The sequence below is a fragment of the Columba livia genome, chromosome Z, assembly GCF_036013475.1.
Source record: "Columba livia isolate bColLiv1 breed racing homer chromosome Z, bColLiv1.pat.W.v2, whole genome shotgun sequence".
Lineage (NCBI taxonomy): Eukaryota > Metazoa > Chordata > Aves > Columbiformes > Columbidae > Columba > Columba livia.
Window position 1 is genome coordinate 35,222,239 of NC_088642.1, and position 25,899 is coordinate 35,248,137.

Sequence of the window (25,899 nt, forward strand, 5' to 3'; positions counted from 1 at the left end):
ATTCCAACTCTGCCAGGTATGTATTTCTTACCTTTGAATCTTCATTGCTCATTCCCAGCTCTAGCACCGCTTGTGGAGACTTCAGCTTTGCTTGCATGGACTCTGCCATTTGAAGATTAAGCTGCCATCCAATTGTTTCAAGCTATAAAACACAAATTTACATTACAATCAGATGGTACAGAAGCTCTCAGGTCAGCTTTCAATATTGTGAATGGTCTGTGTCAGTGAACGCAATGTTAGGCTATACAAAGGTTAAGCATTTTTATACAATGCACATTCTGCAAATTCTCCTGGACTTCAAGACAGATTTGCTTCTCTCTCGCCTGTGACCACGCGAAATAAAGCAACCTCATGTGCCTCAGATCTGCTCGAACCAAACAAAAAAAACACAACTAAGGATCCAAACTCCTTGTGGGAAGCATACCAGAAAAGTTGTGGATTCAGTTTTATTTCATATTTATTTTTATTTTAGGAAAAAAAAAAAAATTACCCATAAATGGTAAAGCACCTCCAGCTAAAAATGGCAATTTCTTAATCAACAGGTCTACTCATGTGTGTTCTACCATATACAGACGTTAATGAGAAAAATAATTCAGTGCTGCTTTTTAAATTGTTACTACTGAAAAACCAAAAACCACTTAAGCATGTGAGCAACAGAATTTTTAATCAAAAGATACACAAAAATACATCTCAAATTGCTTTTTAATCATTAATCTAAAATTATATTCAAGCATTATCAAACTATACCTCACACATTAATGAAGTACACAAGAACAGAACTACAAGTCTCTCATGAAATAACCTGGCCTTCCTGACTAAAGGAAAGTAGAAATATGAATCTTAACATCTGGCAAGAAATATGAATCTTAACATCTGCTAGTAAATACTGTGGCTGTCTTGTTAGAAGTGAAAGTGTACCACATCTCGTTTAACTTCCTACCAGTCCAACAATTCAGCAGAGAACCCAACACATGCCCTGCCTCCTACAGTGACAGTAACCTCTAGATGAAAGCCAGAATAGAAACTGAGTGGCAGAAATGTCTTCCATGGGCACAACTCAAAGACTGAGCTTCCAAAATTCATTGCAGCTATACCATTTACATTTACGCATTAATGTACACTAAATTGCATTTTTTGTGTGTATTGCATCGATATTATACCAATCACGTAACAAACACTGAACGCTGTATGACTAAGCGTACCGAAAGGAAAATTACATATCATGACCTGTTAATCAACACTGCCAGTCCAAGATGGTTAGGGAGGTCAGACAAGGCTAAACAAAGTTAAAGGAAAGACAGAGACAGTCTCAGATTGACCATGTGGACAGCTATAGGAACAAGGCAGTAGGAGGAACCTTGGCAAGTCAGCCTGCAGCCTCTTAGCCGCTCTGCAATAAATGCCCCTACTCAGGCTTCATTCTGTAGTAAAAATAAGGAAGTTTACACAGTAATCAAATCGATGAAAGCATCCATGCAACACAAACAGACAGAGCTAAAATGCTGTAAATCTGGTCTAGCTCATTATGTAGTAGGTGTAGCTCTAGTAAGAGTATGCCCACAGCCTACGTACTACAGATGCTTTAAAAGACAAGTTTTATTCATTCTGAAAGCAGAGTAAATCTCAATCACAATTCTCTAGTTTGATTATATGTAGGTTGATAAAAATAACAGGGCATTGACTATCCCACCCAAAAGTACAGGACAATCCAAAGCAGATCCTGTGTATCTGCTCAAGTCAATCACACTGATGGACAAGTCTGCCAAGCCTGTGTGCTGTCAGTTATCTGGAATCTTCCAGAAAATTATACCACAATGACAGAGCTGGACAACATTTTTCTCTCCACAAACTTCAATGAAATTAAATAAAGAAATTACCTCTCTTTCTCTCAGGAGCATCTTGCCTTATTCTAGGTTTTAGATCAAGAAAGAAGTTATGTTCAGCTAAAGAACCCTATCGAAATAGATAATCGTCAACAGAGAACGACCCAAATGCTGACTCACGGGCTAGTGGTGGGAGCAGCCCGAAGCAGGAGACAGGTAACAGTACCACCTACTTTGATAGAACAGCTAACCACTCTGGTCAAAAACAGATAGTGAGCAAGATCTGCAATGTGATGGCTCTTCATACTGTAGTCACTAAGGCTTAAGCCCCACACGCCTCAATTTAGAAAAGCCTTTCTATCAGTTACTTATACTGTTTATTATGGTAGTATGGAAACCAAGCCTTAGCTAGCCAAGCTAGCAGCTTATCCAGGATTATAAAACAATGCCACTAGAGACAAGAACAATATCCTAGGAAGCCTGACTTTTTAAGACTTTCCTAAAGCCGTTAAACAGTGACTGTATATAGCATAAAAAACAAACCATCGAAAGTAAAGAAATACAAATTTATGTCTGCTATTTCAATTTTAATATACATCAATCCAGGAATATTGTAGAGGGCTCAGAACAAATACAATGCATGTGGCAGCACACTGGCCTGAGTTTATCGCTGAATGACAGTCATAATTCTTTTTTCTATACTGCTTTACCTTAAAATTACTTTCTTTTCCTGTCCGATTCATGTGTTTTTCCTGTTTTAAATATAGCCATATGAGAACAATATTTGATTAATAAACAGTATGCTGCCTAAGACTTCAAAATGGTCTATTTATTTTCTTGAAAGAAAAATGTAACATGTATTTGGCTATGGTCATGTTTACTCAGAAGACATTCAACATCCTGAAATACCAATTAACCTTTTGAGAGTGGTGACATGTTTCTGCATGGCATTTCTGTCAAGGCACAGTATTTGGTAGCCACAAAGTGACACATATTTTAGGACCATTGTTTTTTCAAAAATGAAAGGGCTACAAAATTATTTTCACTTCTGATATAAAACTTGTTACAGAAAACAGAACATTGGGAGAGACTATATGATGCCAGAATCTGCAATACATTACTTGAAAAGCATTTACTGAGGGGGGCAGGGAAGTAGTTCTCTGTAACTAGCACGAAAATAAAGCCATGTTTTTAGTTACTGTAGACCTTTACCTACTTTTTACAATTTCTTATCAGCAGTTTAGACATGTGCAAGCTACCTTGTCACTGCAACAACCACCGTTGTTGAAAATGTTCTATTTAGCACTGTAAGTTCTCACTGTTATCTCCAGCACTTATTTAACCTCAGGGTTATGTTTAGAAAACAAAAAACAGGTGCAAGCTGGAAAACAATGAAAGGAAGAAACATAGATACTAAATAAAAGCAATAGTAAGCACTATTAAAATGCTTCAGATCTGCTGCAGGAAACCTATGGCAAATGATTCCAGACAGCAAAGATATGAGGAAGCTTTTGACAGCCCCTGTAATCCTCAGTTCCCACGTCCACTTTGTTCCACTCAGGCTTCTGAAGAAGACACCATGGCAGCCATGACTAATAAGCATGCAAGAACCAACACACTTTTCCCTTCCAGCACTCACACAGTACCCGCTGCAGAAACGATAAAGTGTTGTAGCTGCCACACCAGCCCTGCACCCCCTACAAATGTAGGGCCACCCATGCTTGTGCCAGATCCACACTAAGGAGCTGCCAGGTTGCCTAATACAAGAGGATCTTATGCTTCATCTATAGATCACTAACACCCTATACAAGTAAATAAACGTATAATCTCTGGTCAATTTATGATGATGTCTATGATACCCACAGTCATTTTCCTCCAGTGGAAAACACAGGAGCTTCCAACTCTTGCCCACTGTCCTGTCTGCCAGAGTACTTCCCATATTAAATAGTAGAGTGTAGTATTTTACATATTAGGACAGGATCATGAGCAATCTAACACAACTATGGTAAAACACCTTGGTGAAAGTCACCCTCTGCAAAAATTCCATGCACCCTAAATGTCATGTCAGCTTTCACAGCTTTTCTGATATGAACTTTAAGCACAATCTCCAACCAAATAAAGGACTTCACCAGCCAAAATTAACATTCACAGAATCCACTACTTCCCTCATCACTTACAGCCCATTATGTTTTTACATACTATTGTCTCTTCCTCCTGTTATTTTCACTACAGTCCCTAGCTTTCACTTTTGACTGCCTATAAACATTACTACAAATTAAAACAAAACTGAGAAGAAATTCAATAAATCAGATAAATATGACAAGTTCCTATATTAGTTGTCAAAAAAAATCAAAATAATTTTCCTTTCTCAACTATGTAAAGGTATTTATCTTATACCCTTTAATGAGAAATCAAATAAATGTTCTCTGGCAGAGATATTTAGGCTAAAAACGTCAGGGAAGAAACAGGTTTATTAAATTCAAAAATGAAAGACTACAGCTTTGAGAGTGAATGCAGGCAGACTGGACATCCAGAACAGGCAGGTTGTAGGACTCCAACCTGAAGGACTAAGAACAGAGCCAAAGTGACTGAGAAACTCACACTGAAAAAAATACGTTGGCAAAGACTTTAATTTGAGAAAATAAAATAACGTGGGAATATTGGGAAAAAGGGGAAAAATGAAACCGTAAACAATTTCAGAAAACACATGAGCACCTAAAATGTCTTCCCTAACTCTTCCATCTTCAGCTGTTCAAAACTTCTAGAGCAGAGTCCAGTATTTCTAAGAGAGGAGAGGCAAAAAGGGGTTTAAACGCTCAGTCAGTACCAGAGCAGGGAAAGGGGATATTTTCTTATTTTGGACTGAGATCACATCTCCTGTCTGTCTCTACATCCATGAAGACTGGAAGCTTGTTTTAATTTTAAATGGAAAACTGGAATTTTCATATAAATCACTTGCTTCTAGAAGACTAAACTTTCAGAAGGTCATCTAACATCATAAAGAATCATTACATGAACTATAGAAAAATCGGTATTATTGCCCTCAGAACTCACTGATGTAACACAAACAGCCTACTTCTTACCACAATGCAAGCAGGATGACACAATACCATGCAAACCACTATTTCTCCTCCACAGGTAACCCATGATTTGGTACCGATTTGTCCCTTAGAAAGTGCTGTAAGCATTGACCTCAGAGAAAGTGAGAGTAACGATTAGTAAACAAAGCACTGAGCCTGCAGTATGGAAATACTGCTTAGACACATAAAATCAACATGACTGAGGTTTTTATAACCGACAGAGATTTAGACAGTTACAGAAAAGCTGATCATTTTATAGCTCAAATGTAACATATTATGAAGATCTAATTATTTCAATCAGACTCTTGAACTCCATTCTCTTGGCAAGATTTGCAGCTTTGAGAACACCTATCTTTCCCTAAATAGAATAAAATATTATGTACTTCACTTCTGTGTAACACTAAAACATGAAATCATAATCTTCAGCTAATGAGAGAATAATTACATTGTGTTATATTCAGAACACATACACAATTCAGAACACGTGCACAAATGCAATTAATCAGCATTATAGGTTAAATATAATTTAACAAGCCACTATAAATAAACTGGCTTCAGCAAAGATTGTCAGGATCCTGGCATTTCCATTATTAGCCTCTCAGACAAACGAGCGTATGCATTTCTACAGGGAGAGCGAAATGCCGATTAGCATTTAGCAAATAGCAAGAAATTTCAAAATTAGAATTTCACCTTAAAGTCTAAGATGTGAAAAAAAAAACCAGCCCTCTAGGCTGAACTCTTGTTAACAAGTCTGATGGGCAGAGGACGCAGAAGCAATTCTAAATTAGCAGCACTGTTCAGTATTCTGTGTTTATGGGTAAAAAAAAGCTTATGAAAGCCCTGGATGGGAAAGGAACACACAGCTTAAGCAAACTAGCATGTGCAATTTTTGAAGTCTACTGCTATTACAAAAAATGTTTTGAGTATTGCCAAAAGGTATCTGGTAAAAAAAGTGGTAATATTATCGCTACATTTGGTAATGTTTAAAAATCAACTATATAATAATTTTTCAACTGTATTATTTCAGTTGGGTATTTTTCCCATCATCAATGGGTTATGTTTTAGTTTGTCTTTTTGCACTTTTTTTTTTTTAAAGCAACAAAACCTCCTAATAACATGTACCTTTTTAGAGAGCAAAAGGTTTTCATTACCCTGAAGTTGCTAAGGGGCTGTTGAAGCTTTCCAACATGAGGGATGAGAATTTTAAAGCAAACGGAGCCTGTGGCCCATAGTCAGAATGACAAGCCAGCAAGAGTAACCTTTAGAGTAACTATGTCACATGCTGCAAAAATTGAGAAGAAGAACGTGTACTAAGGAAATTACGGTATGATACTAAATCTTACTCATCTAGTTCATAATGTACTCATCAGTTCAGTTGAATGGGCCTCTAGTGACAAGACTAACTTGAGCACAGTTGAAAATAAGTCTTAACATCCCTCCTGAAAATTCAAACCTTGGCACAAAACTGGGTGCTTCTAATAGTGTAACCTCTTGCGATATTGGTGGTGCTGAAGGACTTGGTTAATAGAGACATACCTGTTCTTGGTTGCCGGCAGCTTCGTATGGCACAGAATGCAGGTTTAGCCTTGCACAGCTGAAAAACAACATCCAAGTCTCCTGACTTCGAGTCAGTACTCAAAGAGGCACTTCAGGGTAGTTTAATACAGTTACTGGTGGTTCATATAGTTACTGTCCTTCACAGGCAGTCTGATGGCTTTGAGGACAGGCTGAAGCACTGTAATTGACTTCATTTTTGTGAGGTTTTTAAAAACTGCAATAGAAATTGCATGCCAAAAAGAACTTCTTACTGACTTAATCTTTACCAATACCATAGAAAATGGTTTTCTGTTAGGCAGAAGCCTATTTCAGATAGTAGGCTATTTCAGATAGTAGGATGGTTACAATAATACAGAAATTAGATTCATGTGCCACTGGTATGTGGACCCACCCATTTGATTTTCAAGTACTTCAATCCTTAATTTGAGAGGCCATTCAGTTCAAAATTATATGGTATTTGGGATAACTCAAAATGTTCCTGTACATGGGATTATGTATTTCACATCCTAAAAAAACAACCAACCAACCAACCACAACAACACACCAACATGCTTGTTTCTTTAACGCTTTTTCTGAAAAAAATAATAACAATATGAAAGTGTAATGGCACTATTTTTCAGACTTACAGTCTCCTCATCTACTTCTACCACATGCTGTGTATCTCTTAAGAGCACTGTATCTGTTCACACACAGCAACTGCTCTTCAAAGCAAGTTCAGCTTCACTACATCCATGTTGGAGTGCTCATCTAGTTAAAAGCCTACTTTAACTCACAGTCTAAAGTAAATAATGGTAACTTAAGATTCCAAAGCCTAAACTTCTACTACTATAGCGTTAAGAGTAAGTAACTAACACTACACCAGAGTGCATAATAGGGGGATGAAAACACAGCTTTCAGTCCATTCTTGAGGAAGTAGATTTATGATAGCTGAAGAAATAAGGTTGAAGAACTACCCCTGAGTAGCACCAGTGTAAGCGAAAGTATTATATACTTTAAAGACAGAGCCTGACAAATTCAGGAAGTGCACTGTATCATGTGTCTGCTTGCAGTAATGGGGAAAGTGAACAACTCAATGCCTCTGGCTACATGAACCTTAGAAAGGAACCCGTCCTGACTCCAAAGGCAACTACAGAAACAGAAAAATTAAATCCTGTTTTAACAAATGAAATCAGAATTCTCTCTTTTTAACTCAGACGCCAACTCATTTCAGCTATTTTTCCCTCTAATTTGAGAGGAACAGTCCAACCTTAAAGATAAAAACATTTCCTGAAACAATCTGAAAGACTTATTTATGTAATTTAAGGTGTCCATAGTATTACTCTCACCGAAGCTGTTACGAACAATTAATTGAGACACAATAGGATATGAAAGACATCTTCAGCAAATCTTTTTCTCATATTATTACAATACCATATATCACACTGACAAAAACCACTTAAGAATGCATTCCAACTAAAAAAAAGGAAATAAATAATTTTTTTGGTGCAGATCTTTCACTTAAAATACACATATATCAGCTGTTCTAACCAAATAACCTAGAGGAAAATTACTATGGCTATCCCTTCACCCAATTTAATTCTTGAAAGAGTAACTCCCATAGCTCCTCCACTGAAGATCAAGTACTCCTCATTTCATTGTAGAAAAAGAAAGTCAGAATACTCCTGTTTTAAACTTTGGGGGTCCTCTCCCCACTGCTTTCAACAATAAAATTAGACAAAATGTACTAAGTCATATTTACACAAATTACTAACTTTAATTTAAAGAAAGTACTGCAACACAGATGTATAGTTTTAATTAATTAACTATCAGTTTTGTATGGATGGGAGAGGACTAAGGGAGTGTTACATGTTAGGAAAAGCACTGGTATACAAAACACTACTCTAACTTCAGACCTGTGCAATCACACCAACATAAAACTGTAGCAAACCTTTAAGTCTGCTCTCTACAATTTACAGCCTAGGATGCCAATTCTGCTCTCTGTCAGCACACTTAGCATTGAAGAATCGAAACTCCAAATTACATATGAAAATGTCAATTTTGCCTGCTGTGATGATGAAAATAATTTAGGTAAGAGGCCAACAGAAAGATGACAAAACATGTCTGACTGTGAACTCCTTCAAAAACACTCTCTGTCTGCTTAACAAAAGAATGTTAGTGCAGAGGAGACACCAGCAGGATGAAGGTAAAACTGTACTTAATATAGCAAACAAATATTAAAACAGAATAAAAGGTGCACATTTGTAAGAGGAAGGCAGTGCATGAAAGGCATAATTTGCCAATCATCACAGGCAGGGTCTTCATCACAGAAATATTCTGTAATCGGGAAGAGAGTGTTTCCTTTAAGATAAATCCCAGATCAAACATCAGTTTCCTACGGATGGGAAACTCCAGCACTAGGGGCAGGGGAGATGGCTGCATGAACACACTGACTTCCATTCTTATTGTTGCTACTGGCTTCAGTTGTACTAAGCTGCCCTGGATGTCTTTGAAGGAAGTTCTGGATGTTGCAGCTCCTTTTCAACAGGCCTCACCTAACAACTGCTCCATGGGCTAGGAATTCTGCAGTGAAACAGGTGGATTTTCACATCAGCTGCATAAATTTTCTGACTACAGTCCTCTATCGCATTTTGAATAGTAATGGAAAAACTTGACGGTATACATTATTTCAAAATCTTTCCCACTACTGTACAAAAAATATTCAACTTCAACACAATTCAGTATCCCCGTTTTATTTTAAATGGATTACTAAGGCATTTTGTGTTTTCAGTGAAAGCAGTCTTAATGGCAGATTTAAAATCTGTAAGACTCAATTTTTATCCAGAGATACGAGTCACAAATTGAATGACCAGGCAAATCTTACAAACTAAACCCAAGACTCGGAGCAGTCACCACAAAAATGGTACATAACTATCAACGAAGCCTTACATACATCCACCCATCTGTAAAACAAAGTCAAGATAATAGTTTTTTTGGTTTTTTTGTTTTTTTAAAAGGGAAGAAAGTCTGTACTTAAAGGCAGTCATAACACATATTCACAGCCAAGTTAGGCAGAGGTCGCAAAGGCAACTACAGTGCCTCTTGCTAAATTTTAAGACCAGAGTTTGCAACCTTAATGATAGTTTTGCAATTTCTCTTAGTCAAGGAGTTGTAACAAAAAAAAAAATAAAAAAGAATCACTGGATGGATCTTACCTATCTAGTCACAATACTAGAATGCAATGTCAAATCCAGACCTGCCTTAATCTTGCAGATATTGAAAGACGATCAGCAAACAAACAAAACAAAGCAAAAAGGAAAGCGGCTCTAATGTTTTTCACCAGCAGACAAGAATAATATTCTAGGGTCTGAAGTAGTGTCACGTGCTATGATTGTATCTTGATTAGACACAGTGATAATTGTAACATAAGGGCAAGGAAAGTGTTGGATTGGGTCAGGCAGATGGACAGTGAATTTACAGAATCCTGTAAAAAGACTGATCAATTCCCAAAGAAAAAATTCTGAAAGTTTTAAAAACAAAAAGGAACTGTTTATGTGGTTTTATATGTTAGCCTCAAAAGAAGGTACTGTAAGACCAATAGACCGCTGACAGGCCGGGCCAAAGATACACCCGAGTGGTTAAAGCAAGTGAATGGGATAGAGAGATACTGACGAGAGCCACAGGCCATGAGCTATGTTTGCTCTGCAGCTCTCAGATCCCTCACCACACCTTTCCCTAATGATACCAGTAACTTTAAGAGGCAGAAAGAAAATAAAATGAAGAAAAATATGTGTTTTACCTTCATAAGCTGGGAGTTTCATCTTGTAATTAATGTTAGAAAAAGCAAGAAGAGCAAGCCAAAAAGCCACTACCTCGGTTACCTCTCAGAGAGGACTTAAATATTAAGAGCATATTAAAAATAGAGACTCAGACTTAACTCTAAAAGGAAAACCTGCACAAGTTATGCACCCAAAGCCATCTTACTTGGTGAATATTTAAGATGAGCTAGCTTCTTCATCCAAGACTGGCTCTCTCCTGGAGAGGTAATTTCCTCTGACTTCCCTTTTCCTCTGCAAGGATAAAGTCCTATTTCTCTTCAGCAAACCTTACTTAGCATATATGCCAGGAAAAAGCTATTTTCAGACTTCTTTGTTCAATATTCAAAACAGAACCCCTCACATCTTTAATCTTTGCATTTAAAAAGGGAAAAGACACACACCAAGAAGTACCAGTGTACTTCAAAAGGGAGGAAACAAAAGAAATAATATGACATGAAATTGGTAGAGCAAGACTAGTGCTAAGAAGCAACAACTTCAAAAGACTTTTCCCTAATTGAAGTTACTGCAGGTTTTCATCTTTACATGTATTTTAACTGATAAGCAGCTAGCTTGAAAGCAAACAGAAAGGAACTATATGACAAACATTAGAAACAGCATTCAAATTTCCACAACCCTAGTATTTAGGGATTCACTTTGTGCAAAAGCAAAAAGTGGTGCTGTGCTCTGTCTCTGGGAAATTTGTGGGCACAGAGCTGTGTAAAAATATGCACCAGTCTATGAGCACTTATATGGAAAAGTCAGAGCTGACTGGCTCTTTTATATAGCAGAGAATATATAGCAAGATCCAACTGTGGGAAGATGAAGACAGACAGATTTTAATTAGAGATAAGGCACACATTTTTAAAACCATAAAAAATAACCCAGAAATTACCTGTCATTTCATGCCTTGAAATTACAGCCAGGCTCCCATTTCAAAAGCTTTTTTACACATGGAAGAAAAAATGGCAGTTTGTATTACAGAGGAAGTTACACAAGATAAGCACAGTACTCCTTTATAGCCTTAAAATATGCTATTTTGCATGTAGGAACAGAACACATGTTTTAGATGTTTTTAATGTACCTTCTTCCAACCTTTATCATTTACACTTTCTTGGTAGAAGACTGAAGAGCATAAGAAGGATAGGAAGACACTCATTTAGAAAAATCTTAAAGAAGTAATACCTAGAATTGCAAACAATTAAAATACTAACAAAGCAGGATGAGTGGAAGATTAAACAGATTCAGTCGTGCTGTAGCTGACTATGAAAATCAATCTTAGTAGGTATAAAACTGGGTCTTTACTACATCTTTCATCATTTGCGTTCTCTTTGCCACTGTATGTGATGGCATCATATAACACAAGCTGGTTCACAATTCATTGTGACAATGCCTACAGGTACAACATCATCTTTGTGACCTCTGTTTGTCACTGTAACAATGACTAGTGGATTAGACACTAACGAGAAACAGAAAGATTCTTCCTTTGAGCTGTATCCCTCCTTATTTTGCATTTCTTCTGACATCAGAAAGAATTTTTCCCCCATGACACATACATTGCACACCAAATTGCTTCTTTTCTATCCTAAGCACCACAAGATGTTATGTGTTTCAGAGTATTTCTGTAGATTTGCCAGCATTTAGCAGAGAGAATTTAGCATATTCACATTACATATACACCCCTTAGCAAGAAGTCCAGTTTCTGAGAAAACTGCTTTCAGCATTTCTCCCATATGGCTTCAAACAGGCAGTCAAGATACAGAATTGACAGCTCTTTCAAGAATTTTAGGTATGTAATTTCACTAGTTGCATTCCCACGCATCATTATATTAAGTAAAGCTGTCTGAAGGCTATAAAAAACTTCTCCTGCTTGGCAACTTAGGACTCTTATATTTATTATATACATTTTAAAGATATCTTGAATAGTTTTCCAAACCAAGAAAGCTATGAGGCATTTAGCTTGACCTGCCTTTTTAAAACAAATAGACACAGACTACAAAGACAGATGCAGAAAACATCATCTAGGGGGAGCAGGAGGAGGAGAAAAGCAACATAACTGATGAAAAATTGCCACAAGAATTCCAAGTGAACCCTACTAAAAAGCTAGCTCTTCTTTGCGGAGAGGAAAAAATACACTTTAATCTGATCGATATGTGTCCTGATTTCTAAACTGATACATTACCAAGCAAAGACTTAAAAACTGGACAAGACTGATATTTCAGATTGACTATTATCATTGTCCTATATTTCTAGAGGCCAAATTAAGAATGTATTCAAAGAAAAATCTGATAGAAATCCCATCATTCTAATTGACTAGGATTGTATTATACAGCAGAAATAATATCATAAAGGGACTGCCATACGAATAAAGATTCAAAGAACCAATTAATGCAACAGGAGAATATACATCATTAATAACCTTGTGCAGCTGAAGACTGCCTCTAGTTTAGTGGAGAAAAATGAAAATATGAAGTGAGCAAATAAATGCTATTAAACAATACAGCTTCAGTCTAACTATAGTTTTTATTAATTTCTCAAGATGATAATGTCCTATCAATTAAGCAGTCTGCAACAAAAAAATTTCAAATGCCTATGTTCAAAAAAGAACACTTTTTTCTCTAACAATTAGAAGTAGTGTTCAATATGCCATAGAGAACTCCACCTAATCAGTATTCTGGGAAATACTTATTCTGTTGCACTAACAAACTCAGTTTGGCTTGGCACCCCAATGAAGCTATCAGCCAGCTCATAACCACCTACATCTTTTGCACAGAACTAAGAGACCCAGAGCCCAGAAAACTAGTTTTTACCAAGTTGTACCTTGCAGGTGAGAAAATAATCTGGTTTAAGAGAAACAACATGTCAATACAAGCAAAATATCTATAAGAAATTACTTCTTATAGCAACTAGTGGTCTAGACTCCAAATCCGAGCACTGCTGCAAGCCAAAAGATGCAGTGGCCTACTCTCTTGAAAACAGTGATGAGACAAATTAATTAGTACTAATTTTGTCTGTAACTTGGTCAGTCTTCAGTTCTTCCTTAAATTTGCCCAAAGGCTCCAATGATTGTGTGATGTGCAAACCATACCTCTAAATTAAAAACTGTCAACCATTGTACATTGCCTTGAAAGAGAAATGAAAGATTAGTGCCTGGTTCTCCTTGTGTACACTACCTAAAGCAGACTTAGTGGCAGCATTTCAATACTTCCACAATACACAACTTGTAAGCCCCATATGCCGGGAGAGACTCAAATTTATTTTGCCACTTGGGTTTTAGTAAAACACTTAAAAAATGAAGATAAAATTCCAATTAGATCTTTCTTAATTACATTGCAAACTCTGCCTTGCACACAGTTTCCCTGAACACCCAATCATGCCAGAACAGCACTATCAGAATCTCAGTAATACTAATCATGACCCTGATTCTGCACTTGGATCCAAACGAGCAATGCCATACATACACACACTAAAGCCATTATAAAGAAAATTGGGAGTTGATAAGTGTACAGAAAGGCACATGGAAAGTGAAAACATAAAATACTCACACATACTCTGAATTCTAAATTAATATGATGTCGCCCTGAACACCACCTAAAAAGGTCAGTAAAAGCCCCTACCAAACATGGAGTACGAAAGAAAAAAATCTGTATTCATACCATCATATAATAGTTTGGGTTGGAAGGAACCTTTGAAGATCATCTAGTCCAACCCTCCTGCTGTGGGCAGGAACATCTTTCAATAGATTGTGTTTTTCAAATCTGACCTTGAACACTTCCAGGGTTGGGGCATCCACAGCTTCACTGAGCAGCCTGTGCCAGTGCCTCACCACTCTCATCATAAAAAATTTCGTCCTTATATCCAGCCTAAACCTACTGACTTTTGGTTTAACACTATTGCCCCTCGTTCTGCTGCTGCTACAGGCCCCAGAAAAAGGTCTCTCTCCATCTTTCTTATGAGCCTCCTTTAAGTACTGAACAGCTGCAACAAGGTCTCCCCAGGGCTTTCTCCAGGCTGAACAACCCCAGCTCTCTCAGCCTGTCCTCACAGCACAGCTGTTCCACCCCTCTGATCATTTCTGTGGCCTCTTCTGGTCTTTCCTGTGCTGAGCGCTCCAGAGCTGGACCTAGAACTCCAGGTGGGGTCTCAACAGAGTGAAGTAGAGGGGCAGAATCACCTCCCTCGACCTGCTGGCCACACTTCTTTTGATGGAGCCCAAGGTACAATTGGCCTTCTGGACTGTAAGAGCACATTGATGGCTCATGTCCAATTTTTCATCCAGCAGTACCCCCAGGTCCTTCTCTGCAAGGTTGCTCTCAATTTCTTCGTCCCCCAGCCTGTGTTGCTGCTGGGGGTTGCCCCAACCCAGGAGCACTTGGCCTTGTTGAACTTCTTCCTGTCTTCAAGAAGGAGGCTCTGTCTGAACACAGGAAACACTTTTGCACTTTGAGGATGACCAAGCACTGCTACAGGTTGCCCAGAGATGTGGTGGAGTCTCCATCCTTAGAGATGTTCAAAAGCTGTATGGACACAGTCCTGGGCAACTGACTCAGCTGGCCCCACTTGAGCAGGCTGGTTGGACCAGATGATCTCCAGCGGTTGCTTCCAACCTCAGCCAATCTATGATTATGCAATTTTGTTGCTGATAATTATGACAACAGAACAGTCATACTCTTTCTATGTACCTAATATTGCTTCTATGAGAGAAGTGAACAACACAAGTCATTAACTTACGCATGGCCATGTAAAGAAGCACTTCTGTATTTACAATGGAAAAAGTTGATATAATACGTAAATAAATCTAAAAAACTAAATCGTAAATCTAATCTAAAAAAACCCACTCTGATCTAAGTATTTTTCAAGATTCTAACTTTAACTAGAGAGGTTGATGAAAGGTATAGAAAGATAATATAGCAAATAATGACGGGATCATGCAGTCATCAGCAGCCCTCAAAAGACATTACAAGAAGATTCATAAAATTATAAGGAGATGGCAAGTTCTTCCATTAGCCCATGCAATTTTTAAAATATTTTACCTCTCTGTGCCTTGATAGCAGAATAAATACTTTATTTAGCAATTAGTTCTGTCAATTAAAGTCTATGGGATTAAGATGTTCTCAAAACAAGTTTTACACTCACACCCAAACTGATACTCAATTTGTTATCCAGGCTAGGAAAAAAGGAAGGGAAATTATGCTTTAAGCACATGTAGAGGCACACATCTAAACCTGCTCTCAGACTAAAAAAGAAGGAAGTTGCACTACGATATTTTGACAGCTGCTTTTCTGCAAGCTTAATTACAAATGACAGCTTCAAACTACTTTATATGAGATGTAATACACTAGCAAAATGTCACCACAATATATGAGATCATGCTGAAGTCATAAAGAATCTCCAATATCGTAAGATATGCCAGAAGTATTGTATGTTGCAGGGCTCACTAAACTGCAGACAAGAAACAGGGCAATGTCATCCCCAAACTAGGCCACAGAAGGACCACAACTGTGTATGGTGCAAGCTCCAAATAAAAGAGGATCAAAGGTGTTTTTATTAGTTTCTCATACGCTGAAGACTCAGTAGAAATATACGTATTAGAGCATAACCTGTCTGAAGAAAATTCTCTGACAGCTGCTGTATAGGTTTTCTTCAGAATTGCCTTCCATTCTGCACACATTTACTGCATTCTGAAAAGTCAGCCTTATTAACATTCCATTATGTCACCTGGTTTTCAAATTACTCCCCTCCTTCAATGGACAGTCATACTTGCCTACATACTCACTGTATCGCTGACCACATAAACTTTGGGACTTGTACACTTGGCACTGGTAAACATTATCATCTCAAAAAGACAGAAGCCCAAAATGCCTTGTTCAATTCAATTTTTTTCTGCATACTTACATCATCAGTCATTTACCTGGCTGGGTTTGTGAGTTACCCTAATTTTGCATACGAAAATTCTACAAGTTTTGTGTCTAAAATTACCCAGTTTTACAGAGGATCAAGTTAAAATAATTTTGAAAAATCACCTGTGATGCAATTCTGAATATCTTTAGTCTGCTCCACAGACCCATCTTGTCTTCTCAAAATGTGCATTTTACACCTAAATAAAATCCTAGGTTTATTTAGGTGTAAACCTGCTGGTATAAATTATGTTGTTCTATTCTGTCAGTGTGTCATGTGTACCGTATATAGAAAATCTATTTTCTATGTATATTTTACTAATCAAATCAGAAAGGAACAAACTGAATCTTATCCAAACAAGATATACAGCAACGATAAAAATAAAGCAAGAATAACTGAGTCAGCGTTCCACAATGCTTCTGAACTATTTGATCCTGGCTGACACTTATGTGTTCGGCATACATCTTCTAATGCAGTTGAAGGCTTTTTATGAATCAACAGAAGGATGTTATTATACCTTCTTATAGATGTAGATATTCATGCCTAAAGACACAATGAGACTTCCACAGCATTTGCCAAAGTTTTCACTGGTAACAGGCACACATGAAGCAAGATTATTATGCCATTGTAGAAAAGTATTTCAAAATCATAGTAAGCATCTCATAAAATGCACCATCCAACCAGCTTACAAAAAAGGTGGCAGAAGCTCAGATACACTTTAAGTATCAAGAATCAACATGTTCATGAGCTAAACCACTACAAGTGTCATGAGCTTGCTTTACCCTTGCCCTACTGTAAAGCATATTCACACGTATCTCCATGTAGGTTGCATTGTTAACAGTGCACATATAGTCAGGTTCCAACAGTTACAGCAGCTCAGCAAACGTGTAATAGCTCTTGAAGACAATGGAATTCCACTGCCCCAATCACATTTATCTACAATCTGATAAGTACCCTTTTATTTTCCAGTACCTTGGCTTGTCACAAACTTTGTATCTTAGTTTAAGCCCCTTGCTTTAAAACAAAACTACACAGCTTTACTCTCTATTAAAAACAAATGAACAGACAAAAAAACCCCAACACCACAACATTACCTTCTGAGGGGTCAAAACCCTCTGTCTGAACTTTTCAATTGTCTCTTGACCTGCAGCTGCCCATGCGCTGGCAAATGCTTCAGTTTTGTCTTGATCCAGGTGAATGCTTTGCAGCTGTTGTTGCAATGAAGCAGGCTTCAAATTATGATAGACTGCCTGTTAAAAGGAAAAATAACTGCTGTTCTTGAGTACTGCTCTACGAGTGGTGCCAGATAATACTCTACCACAGACGGCCAGCATGTTCACACAGGATTTTTACTAGCAATTGTATTGTGGGACTGCAAGCATCCTGCTCATCTTAACCCTCTGGCTGAGAAGACAGAAAAGTTTAACTACCTCAATTGTGTCTCAAAATACAATAATACAACAATACAACTGACTCTTCTCAAAACAGGAAAATCATGAAAAAAATGCCTACACAAGCTAGATTTGAGTGTACGTATGTGTTTCTACTGTACATAATGCCAAAGCAGCTACCACTGGGAAGAAAACACACACACACATAAACAAAAAAACCTCACAAAACTGGGCTTTGAAGTTAATTGTGATCATGAAGAAAGGACAACTTTTCCAAATTCACACTGTTCAAGCAAGACTGAACTACAAGGTAATGTTCTGAAAAGACAGGAGTAGTGTGCCAAAAAAGGTTAGATATAACCTCCATATTAGTATCATTTTTTGTGGTAAACATTCTATGTATAATATTATGCCACTTTCCACTTTCAAAATAGGACTCTACCTGCACCAGAGAAGGGAAAAAAATGAAAAAGGAACAACCCAAGTGCCAAAGACCATGCAGCAGACTTATTGTCTATAATGCGTCCATAAGCCAAAGGGCTGTTAAATAAGTTATGCTTTCACAGAACAGAGGGCTATTCTAAAAAGTGTAGCTATCTGCAGGAATACAGAAGGGTCCTCATAAAACATGTATTCCATCTGGGACTCTTCTTTGGGCAGATATCAATAACCTTCCCCCCCCCCCCTTTTTTTTTCTTAATGCAAAAGAAAAGTCCTAGAGGAGACTGAACCACTTTTTCTGTTCATTGTCAATAATCCTTATATAAATGAAGCAGTCTGATGAAATTAGAACCAGGCAATAAAACAGATAAGTTTGCTGTCTGGTTGAGATGAGAATTCAAAATTCCAGTCCAGACGTGACCCCAGGTTTCGCTTTGATATTTTGGTGGATAGAAGCCATTTGCTTGCTTGCTTTCTAATGTTGTAAAATGTGTTAACTAAGGGAACTAATCACAAAAACTTTCCCTGTTTATAAGATACTTAGCTCTACACCATGCAGTCACCTCATTCAGACACTAAAACTACATCAGGTGCACCTGTTCAACTAAGTACAGACTGCTGCTGTGCATGAAAGTTTTCCGTAACTGACGCTTCATACCACCTAAGCAGTGCCAAATAACGCCATCTAATATTTTGCTTACAGGAACTAAAGTAATGCATGGCTGGCTTGCTTCCAATGAATAAGAGGAAAGACTACATCACGTAATTACCAACACTTTTCTTGGTGCCATGCAGAGCTTGCTTCCACCACCTACTTTTACATCAACTGGAAACTCTCCACAAATGCAACGAGTCCAAAGCAAATCAGGAAGGCATTCAAACAAAAGCAATAAAACTATGCCTCCAAAACATACATCACATATTAGAGATACATGTTTTCGCTACCTCCTTTTTAACTTGACTTTTTTATCTTTGAAATTTACAATCGGATAAAAAATATATTTATCACTTCATAAGAACAGAAACAAGGTACCTGTTCCAAAATGAATGATATAGTTTCAAGAACCAGATGAAGATCCTGCTTTTCCAATGAAAAAGCTATTTGAAGTTTTTCTTCCTCCTCTTCACTGAAGCTACTTTCACCCTGAAGCACAAAAATGGTTAGTGGTAACATTCCATTTAGCAACTGAGAACGTACTTCCTCAATACAAAAACTTTCTCCCCATTTTAGAAACATAGTGGCTGCCCAGTTGTTTCTAAATAGAAATAACAAAGTAAAGCTCTTTTCCAACAGAAAAATGCAATGCAATTCCTCTCACTGAAAATCAGAATGAAAAGCCACGAGAATTTACCAGGATTACTTGAAACACATCACAAGAAAATGCTTTCTCCTTGCACCTGAGAGTCACTAAATAAATATTTTTCTTTTAACTATCAGATCATCTCCAACAACCTTTTATAAATAAAAATAAGGAAAGTACAAAGTGTGTTACTTGAATCAGACCCCAAAGAAAACAAAATGCAAAACTGCAGTGAAGTTAATTACATATGCTTCTTTCACTTTGGATACTCTTCTGAAAACCACCCAGGCTGTTTTAAGGAAATAAAGGTCTAATGTATGCTTCTTTTAAAAGCCAGATTTGAATCTATAGCCCACTATATTACTGAATATTACTGAGAATGTGCTGTATTTTTAAAATACAGCAGTTATATTTATTATACTAGAGCAAATTAAATAGTAATTTAAATGCAGATATTGCCATCTTTTAAAATGTAATTACTAACAAATCTATGCGACAGACATTAAAACACCATATTTAAACCACTTAGTAATCCAGAACTGCAAAGCAAAACAAAAAAGCAATTGAGCTGTCAGAACAAACAAAATGAGGCAATTACACAAAAACGTCAATGATGGTAGTGTCTGTAAGGAGAATATCAAAACAGAAACGTTATTTGAACCATTAGCTGTTAAAAGGAAATTAAGAGCTCTGAGTATGTGCTTTGTTAACGCAAATAAGTTTATTCAAAGTTTCCAGCAATTTAACATGCCCTCGAGTTAGATACTTTGGAAAGGACAGCTGAACAATTCATTAGGTTAATTGAGTGGGCTAAATCAAAAAGACCACTTCAACTCATATAAATGCTAGTTAAAACTCTAAAGAGCTACAGAACTACTATTGAGTAGTTAAAAAAAAAGTCGGTGACATTTTCCAGTAGCCAATGACTCGATATTCACGCAAAACAACTAAGAAAACCCTTTGCAATAACAGAAGCACCCATGCTAGTAATTTTAGTAGGAATAAAATCAGCAAGGAAGTCACAGTATCACAGTATGTTTGGGATTGGAAGTGACCTCAAAAGATCATCCAGTCCAATCCCCCTGCTGGAGCAGGAACGCCTAGGTGAGGTCACACAGGAACATGTCCAGGCGGGTTTTGAATGTCTCCAGAGAAGGAGACTCCACAACCTCCCTGGGCAGCCTGTTCCAGTGTCTGGCACCCTCACTGAGAAGAAGTTTCTTCTCAAATTTAAGTGGAACCTCTTGTGTTCCAGCTTGATCCCATTACCCCTTGTCCTATCATTGTTTGCCACCAAGAACAGCCTGGCTCCATCCTCGTGGCACTCACCCTTTATATATTTATAAACACTAATAAGGTCACCCCTCAGTCTCCTCTTCTCCAAACTAAAGAGACCCAGCTCCCTCAGCCTTTCTTCATAAGGGAGGTGCTCCATCAAATAATCAAAGCAATCCTTACAGTCTCAGAATTACAACTTTTAATATATTTGTATTTTCTACACATGCTGCTCCCAACCTGTAATATTTTAACTTTTAGTTTAGTGTGTTCAGAAAAACAAATTCTATATTTTTTTAATGTTTTTTTTCTAAACATGAAGCAAGGGAATGAACAAAACCTGACACTTAAACTCAACAAAACAATTTCTGGTTTAGCACTTATCTGGCCGTTTCCCCTGCAATATTTAGTGCCAAGGTTAGGCTTAGTGTCTATTTGACTTTGCGGCACTGTGTGATAAAACACAACTGGTGATTTTACTTCTTCGCTATTCATCCCGTTCGGCCCGGCGGGACCCGCCCCTGCCCCGGCCCAGCGCCGCTCCCGCGCAGGCCAACCCGCCGCTTCCGCCGCGCCCCGCCCGGCCGGCACAGCTGCCAGTGCAGCGCGGCGCCCGCGGGCACCCTGCGCCCCGCCGCCCGCCCCGCCGACCTTCAGGTGCAGCTTCTGGAGGAGGCGGGAGAGCAAGCGCGGGAACCGGCCCGAGTCCACGGCGTTCAGCAGCGACACGGCCCGGCGGATGCTGAGCGGAAAGAGAGGAGGCGGTCAGGGGGACCCAGGCCCCGCCGCGCCCCGGCACCGCGGCCAGGCCCTGCCGGGCCGGCCCTGTGGCGGCGGGAGCGCGGGCAGGAGCGTGAGCGGCGCTGCCGCCGGAGCAGCAGGTACCTGTCACTCTCCGGGACGACCGGCGCCGCCATGGCTGCTGCTGCGGCCCCGCCCCCCGACGGCAGCCCAGCGGGGCCAAGCGCCGCCGCTCCGCCCCGTCACGGCGCGGCCGGAGCTCCGCTCCCCCGCCCGCTGTCTCGGTGGAGGTGAACGAACCTGCGGCGGCCTTCGGGGCTTGGGGAAAAATGTAATGAAATATAACAAGGGTAAGTGTAGAGTCTTGCATCTGGGCAAGAACAACCCCAGGTTCCAGTATGAGTTGGGGAACGACCTTTTAGAGAGCAGTGTAGGGGAAAGGGACCTGGGGGTCCTGGTGGACAGCAGGGTGACCATGAGCCAGCACTGTGCCCTTGTGTCCAAGAAGGCCAATGGCATCCTGGGGTGTATTACAAGGGGGGTGGTTAGTAGGTCGAGAGAGGTCCTCCTTCCCCTCTACTCCGCCCTGGTGAGACCACATCTGGAATATTGTGTCCGGTTCTGGGCCCCTCAGTTCAAGAAGGACAGGGAACTGCTGGAGCGCAGAGCCACAAAGATGATGGAGTGGAACATCTCCCTTATGAGGAAGGGCTGAGGGAGCTGGGTCTCTTTAGCTTGGAGGAGACTGAGAGGTGACCTCATTCATGTTTACAGATATGTAAAGGGTGAGTGTCAGGAGGATGGAGCCAGACTCTTCTCAGTGACAACCAATGATAGGACAAGGGGCAATGGGTATAGACTGGAACACAGGAGGTTCCATTTAAATTTAAGAAGAAACTTCTTCACAGTGAGGAAGGATGACAGAGCACTGGAACAGGCTGCCCAGGGGGGTTGTGGAGTCTCCTTCTCTGGAGACATTCAAAACCCACCTGGACACATTCCTGTGTAACCTCATCTAGGTGTTCCTGCTCCAGCAGGGGGATTGGACTGGATGATCTTTTGAGGTCCCTTCCAACCCTTAACATTCTGTGATTCTGTGTGATTCTGTGATTGGGCGAAGCGGTGAGAAGCAGCCTGTCAGCGCCTCTCGCACGGGTTTGCAGCCCCCTACCACCATTGGAAAGCTCAGGCTTGAGATCCGTGTATTTGAAAGTTTTAAAGAGTTGCAGGTGCCCAGTAGAAGGTGCCAGAGGCCTGTGTTTCATCCTTTGTTATGTGCTGTCCATACTCACATGTGGATCACACAGGTGAAGTGCAGAGGGTGTGAGACCCCTCGCCCAGTCCAGACCCCACAGACCCATCCTGTCCTCTGTGGTCAGCTCCGAACCTCGGGGCACAGAAATAATTGTTCCTGGGCCACAAACTCGTAATGAAGTTGTCGCCCCTTCGCTAGTACAGCAGATTATCCCAGAGGCCATGGAACTAACTGCTGCTAGCCGTGTTCCCAGCTTCCCCAAATAACCTGTTTCCAGGTGACAACCCCAAATTCTCCCCTGTCCCACACTGATTAACCCTCCTGCGCGAGGTGTGGAACACACCGTGTTGTGCTTCAGGTGACATGTGAGCTGCTTGGCAAACAACATGCACAGAAGCATTAACATCTGAGCTCACACGGAAGCAGCACTGGACTGGGCATTTCTGCTCCATGGATATTACCTTGCATGGTGTCATGTCTGTGAGACCCCTAGTTTCCATCAGATCTGGCTGAAAATGAAAAACAACCCAAAAGACGATGGGACAAGCAAAGAGAGGAACAGGCAGCATGCCTCTGTAAGTCTTTCTTTTTTAGGAAGCCAACGAATAATACCCATAAGACTTCTGAATGCGGCTGTCAAAGTTTATACGATGTGGCCCAAAGGGTCAGGTGTATGGTAATATATTATGGTAGGGTCAAGAGGCAGGTGGGAAAAGGCTGGGATTTTTTGAGGTACTGTAAAGAAATGTTCTATAAACATATATGCTGAAATCTTGCCGCTGTTGAAGTGAGGGGTATTTAGTCATTAACTTCAATAGAGCCAGGAAACTCGAAAAGATAATGTCATTTAAATAGATTTGGCCTTAAGAACCAACTTCAGGAAAAAAAAGAGTGACAAACCTGGCCATACTCCAATGGGAATTTTAAAGCAGAGAATTGCTGGCTGAGATTTAACAACATTTGTACTATACCTCTTACCAGAAGTTGGACCCACCGTTGCTGAACGCACATCGCTGTTATGAAAGGCAGCTACATTTTTGAAGCTGTTTTGCTGAGGTGAAGTATGATTACATTTGACTATTTCATCTGTTTTTCTGTACTCTTATAAAACATGAAAAGTCCATACTCTTGCAAGAAATTTATTAAGCTGGAAAAGAAAAATTAGTATTTCACTCCACATTGAACTAATGTAACTTCATGTTCTAGGAAATCTCCCCTGAGAGCAGAATTTTATACAGATTGTTCATTTAAAATAAGCACGGGAGACTGGAAGTCCAGATAATTGCTTACGTATTTTAAAATAAGTTCCAGGTGATAAAGGAATTGCATGTGCCACTCAGGTTTGCTGCCAGTTCTCTGGTTTTATAATCACATGGACCTATTTTAAAGTATTTTATTTCACACTTTGCTGCTTCAAATGAATAGTCAAAACATTGAACATTAAAAACCCAACTGGATAGGATCCTGAGGAACCTCCTCCGGCTGGACCTGCTTCACGCAGAAAGTTTGAGTTTGAGGCCTCTGGAGGCTTCTTCCACCGTTCCATGTTCAAAGCTTCACTGAAGAAAGACAGGAGAGAGAGCACCTGACTGAAAATAATAAATAATGAAGCTAAGCTGACAAGATCTTGTCAAGTACACAGTTAAATAATTTTTTTCCTAATACCTTTTCTCATGCTAAAAAAAGAATTATAAAAAGTTGTGACTTCTCATGCATACATCCATTCATTTATTATTGTTTAGTGCTTGCATCCATGATCCGTTTTTCCAATGTGAATATTAGCTTTTTTTTCACTGAGCTAATATTACACAATTTAATGCATTTTATCAGTTGTCTTAACTACCCCTCTAGTTAAGACATATTTTGAATCAAATTGTTACCAATATTTGGACTCAAAAAATTCCAGTTAGACATGCAAATGGATGTTGTATGGGCTTTTGGATTAATCTGCTCACATCCCATGACATCTTATGCATCAGTGACTGGGACTGTAGAGCATTTAGCTGCTAATGAAAGTTAGGAATCTTACTAAATATTATATATTCTGTTCTTTCACAAAGGCCAAACAGTTCTTCATGTTATTCGATTATGGTCTGTGTTACAGACTTTTCTCATCACCCTGTCCTTCAGTAAGAATTAATTTATACTCTGTTTTTAAAAATACTTCTATGGTTGTCAGGTAAAACATTGTATAAAGCATGAAAAGGATGTAAAGGTAGGAATTACGGAATACTTTCTGCACAAGGTTAGTTAAGCACTTTAATAAACTGCATGTGAAAGTTGAATAATCTCTTTCATTAGAGGTTTTAAAGCACAAAGAGAAATACCTGTAATGAAAAATGGGTAGTGAATGTGTAGAACGTGAGCAAAGCTGATCCAGTATTGAGAACTACAGGCTCTCAAGATCCTACCAGGCCAGGACTTGGTTTTTTTGAGTGTATTATTTTCTCTTTTTTCTCAGTCCCTTTTTATCTGCTTTTTATTCCATAGCCTCTTACTTGCAATGCCATTCTGTCTACACTTGAGCTTTCCCCTATTTCTGTCATCTTCATGTCTTATTTTTGCTTACTTCTGAAGAAACACACAAAAGAACTTCTTGAACTCCTCCAAGATCTTATTTGTAAAATATCCCTGACACTATTTATTGACTAAATAATTGTTCTACAACTCAATGAAAATAAAGCAATAATGTTTCACATAAATTTTCACTTGCAACTGCTTAAGCAATTGAAGTTAGCAAACTATGAATTTGTGTGGCAGGGATTGAATTGTGCCTTTTTTCTAGTATTAAATAGCTTGACTTCTGAAATCTGTTGAAGAAATACTTCTTTTTTGTAAAGTGTGTCCTAAGTGTTTCAGTTAAAATCTCTCAGAAATAAATACTCCTCTGTTGCTACCTGTGACATCATTGTGAAACAACCCAAGGCTCTTTCCATGTCATTATTTGCCTTTCAATGAATGAGTGATCTCATTAAAATCACCAGGACTCTTTGGATTCTGCTCAGAAGGAGTAAGGGCAGGGGACTATGAATAACAGCAGGGGAGCCTATTGGTTCTGTATGGTGTTTTATTGTTTGCTGGTTTTGTGCTTATATGGCAACATTTACTGTTACATCTAGTGATGTGAAGGCAGTCAGATTGTTGGGGTAACTTCACAATGGAAATCAGGGCTGCATAGTGTACCCCTTTAATCAAAGGTACTTATGAGCATTCAACTGTGGACAACAGGCCTTAGTTTATTCCATTATAGTACAAGCAGATGTGATCCTATAAGGAACCAGCATTCATGCACTTGCACCTGAGGGGAGGCAGAAGCAGGTCAGTACTTTGCAGGGTCCGTCCAGTG

At 39.1% G+C, this 25,899-nt stretch overlaps 1 protein-coding gene across 6 annotated transcripts in view; it reads right to left on the reverse strand.

Moving 5' to 3' along the window:
• COMMD10 (COMM domain containing 10) overlaps nt 1-21,586 on the reverse strand; it is a 110,200-nt gene extending 88,614 nt beyond the window's left edge. Inside the window, exons 1-5 of one of the 6 annotated variants that reach the window (XR_010468839.1) lie at nt 21,443-21,569; nt 21,209-21,299; nt 19,015-19,125; nt 17,244-17,399; nt 32-142 (exon numbers count right to left, since the gene is read on the reverse strand). Coding sequence is in view for 5 of the 6 variants with exons in the window: in XM_065045360.1 (XP_064901432.1) it covers nt 32-142; nt 17,244-17,399; nt 19,015-19,125; nt 21,209-21,299; nt 21,443-21,474 (501 nt within the window). In the remaining variant the exon portion in view is untranslated. Of the gene's footprint in view, nt 1-31; nt 143-17,243; nt 17,400-19,014; nt 19,126-21,208; nt 21,300-21,442 lie in introns of all 6 variants that reach the window. The other 5 variants (XM_065045360.1, XM_065045361.1, XM_065045362.1 and 2 more) reach the window with 5 other exon arrangements.
• Nucleotides 21,587-25,899: the final 4,313 nt, after the last annotated feature.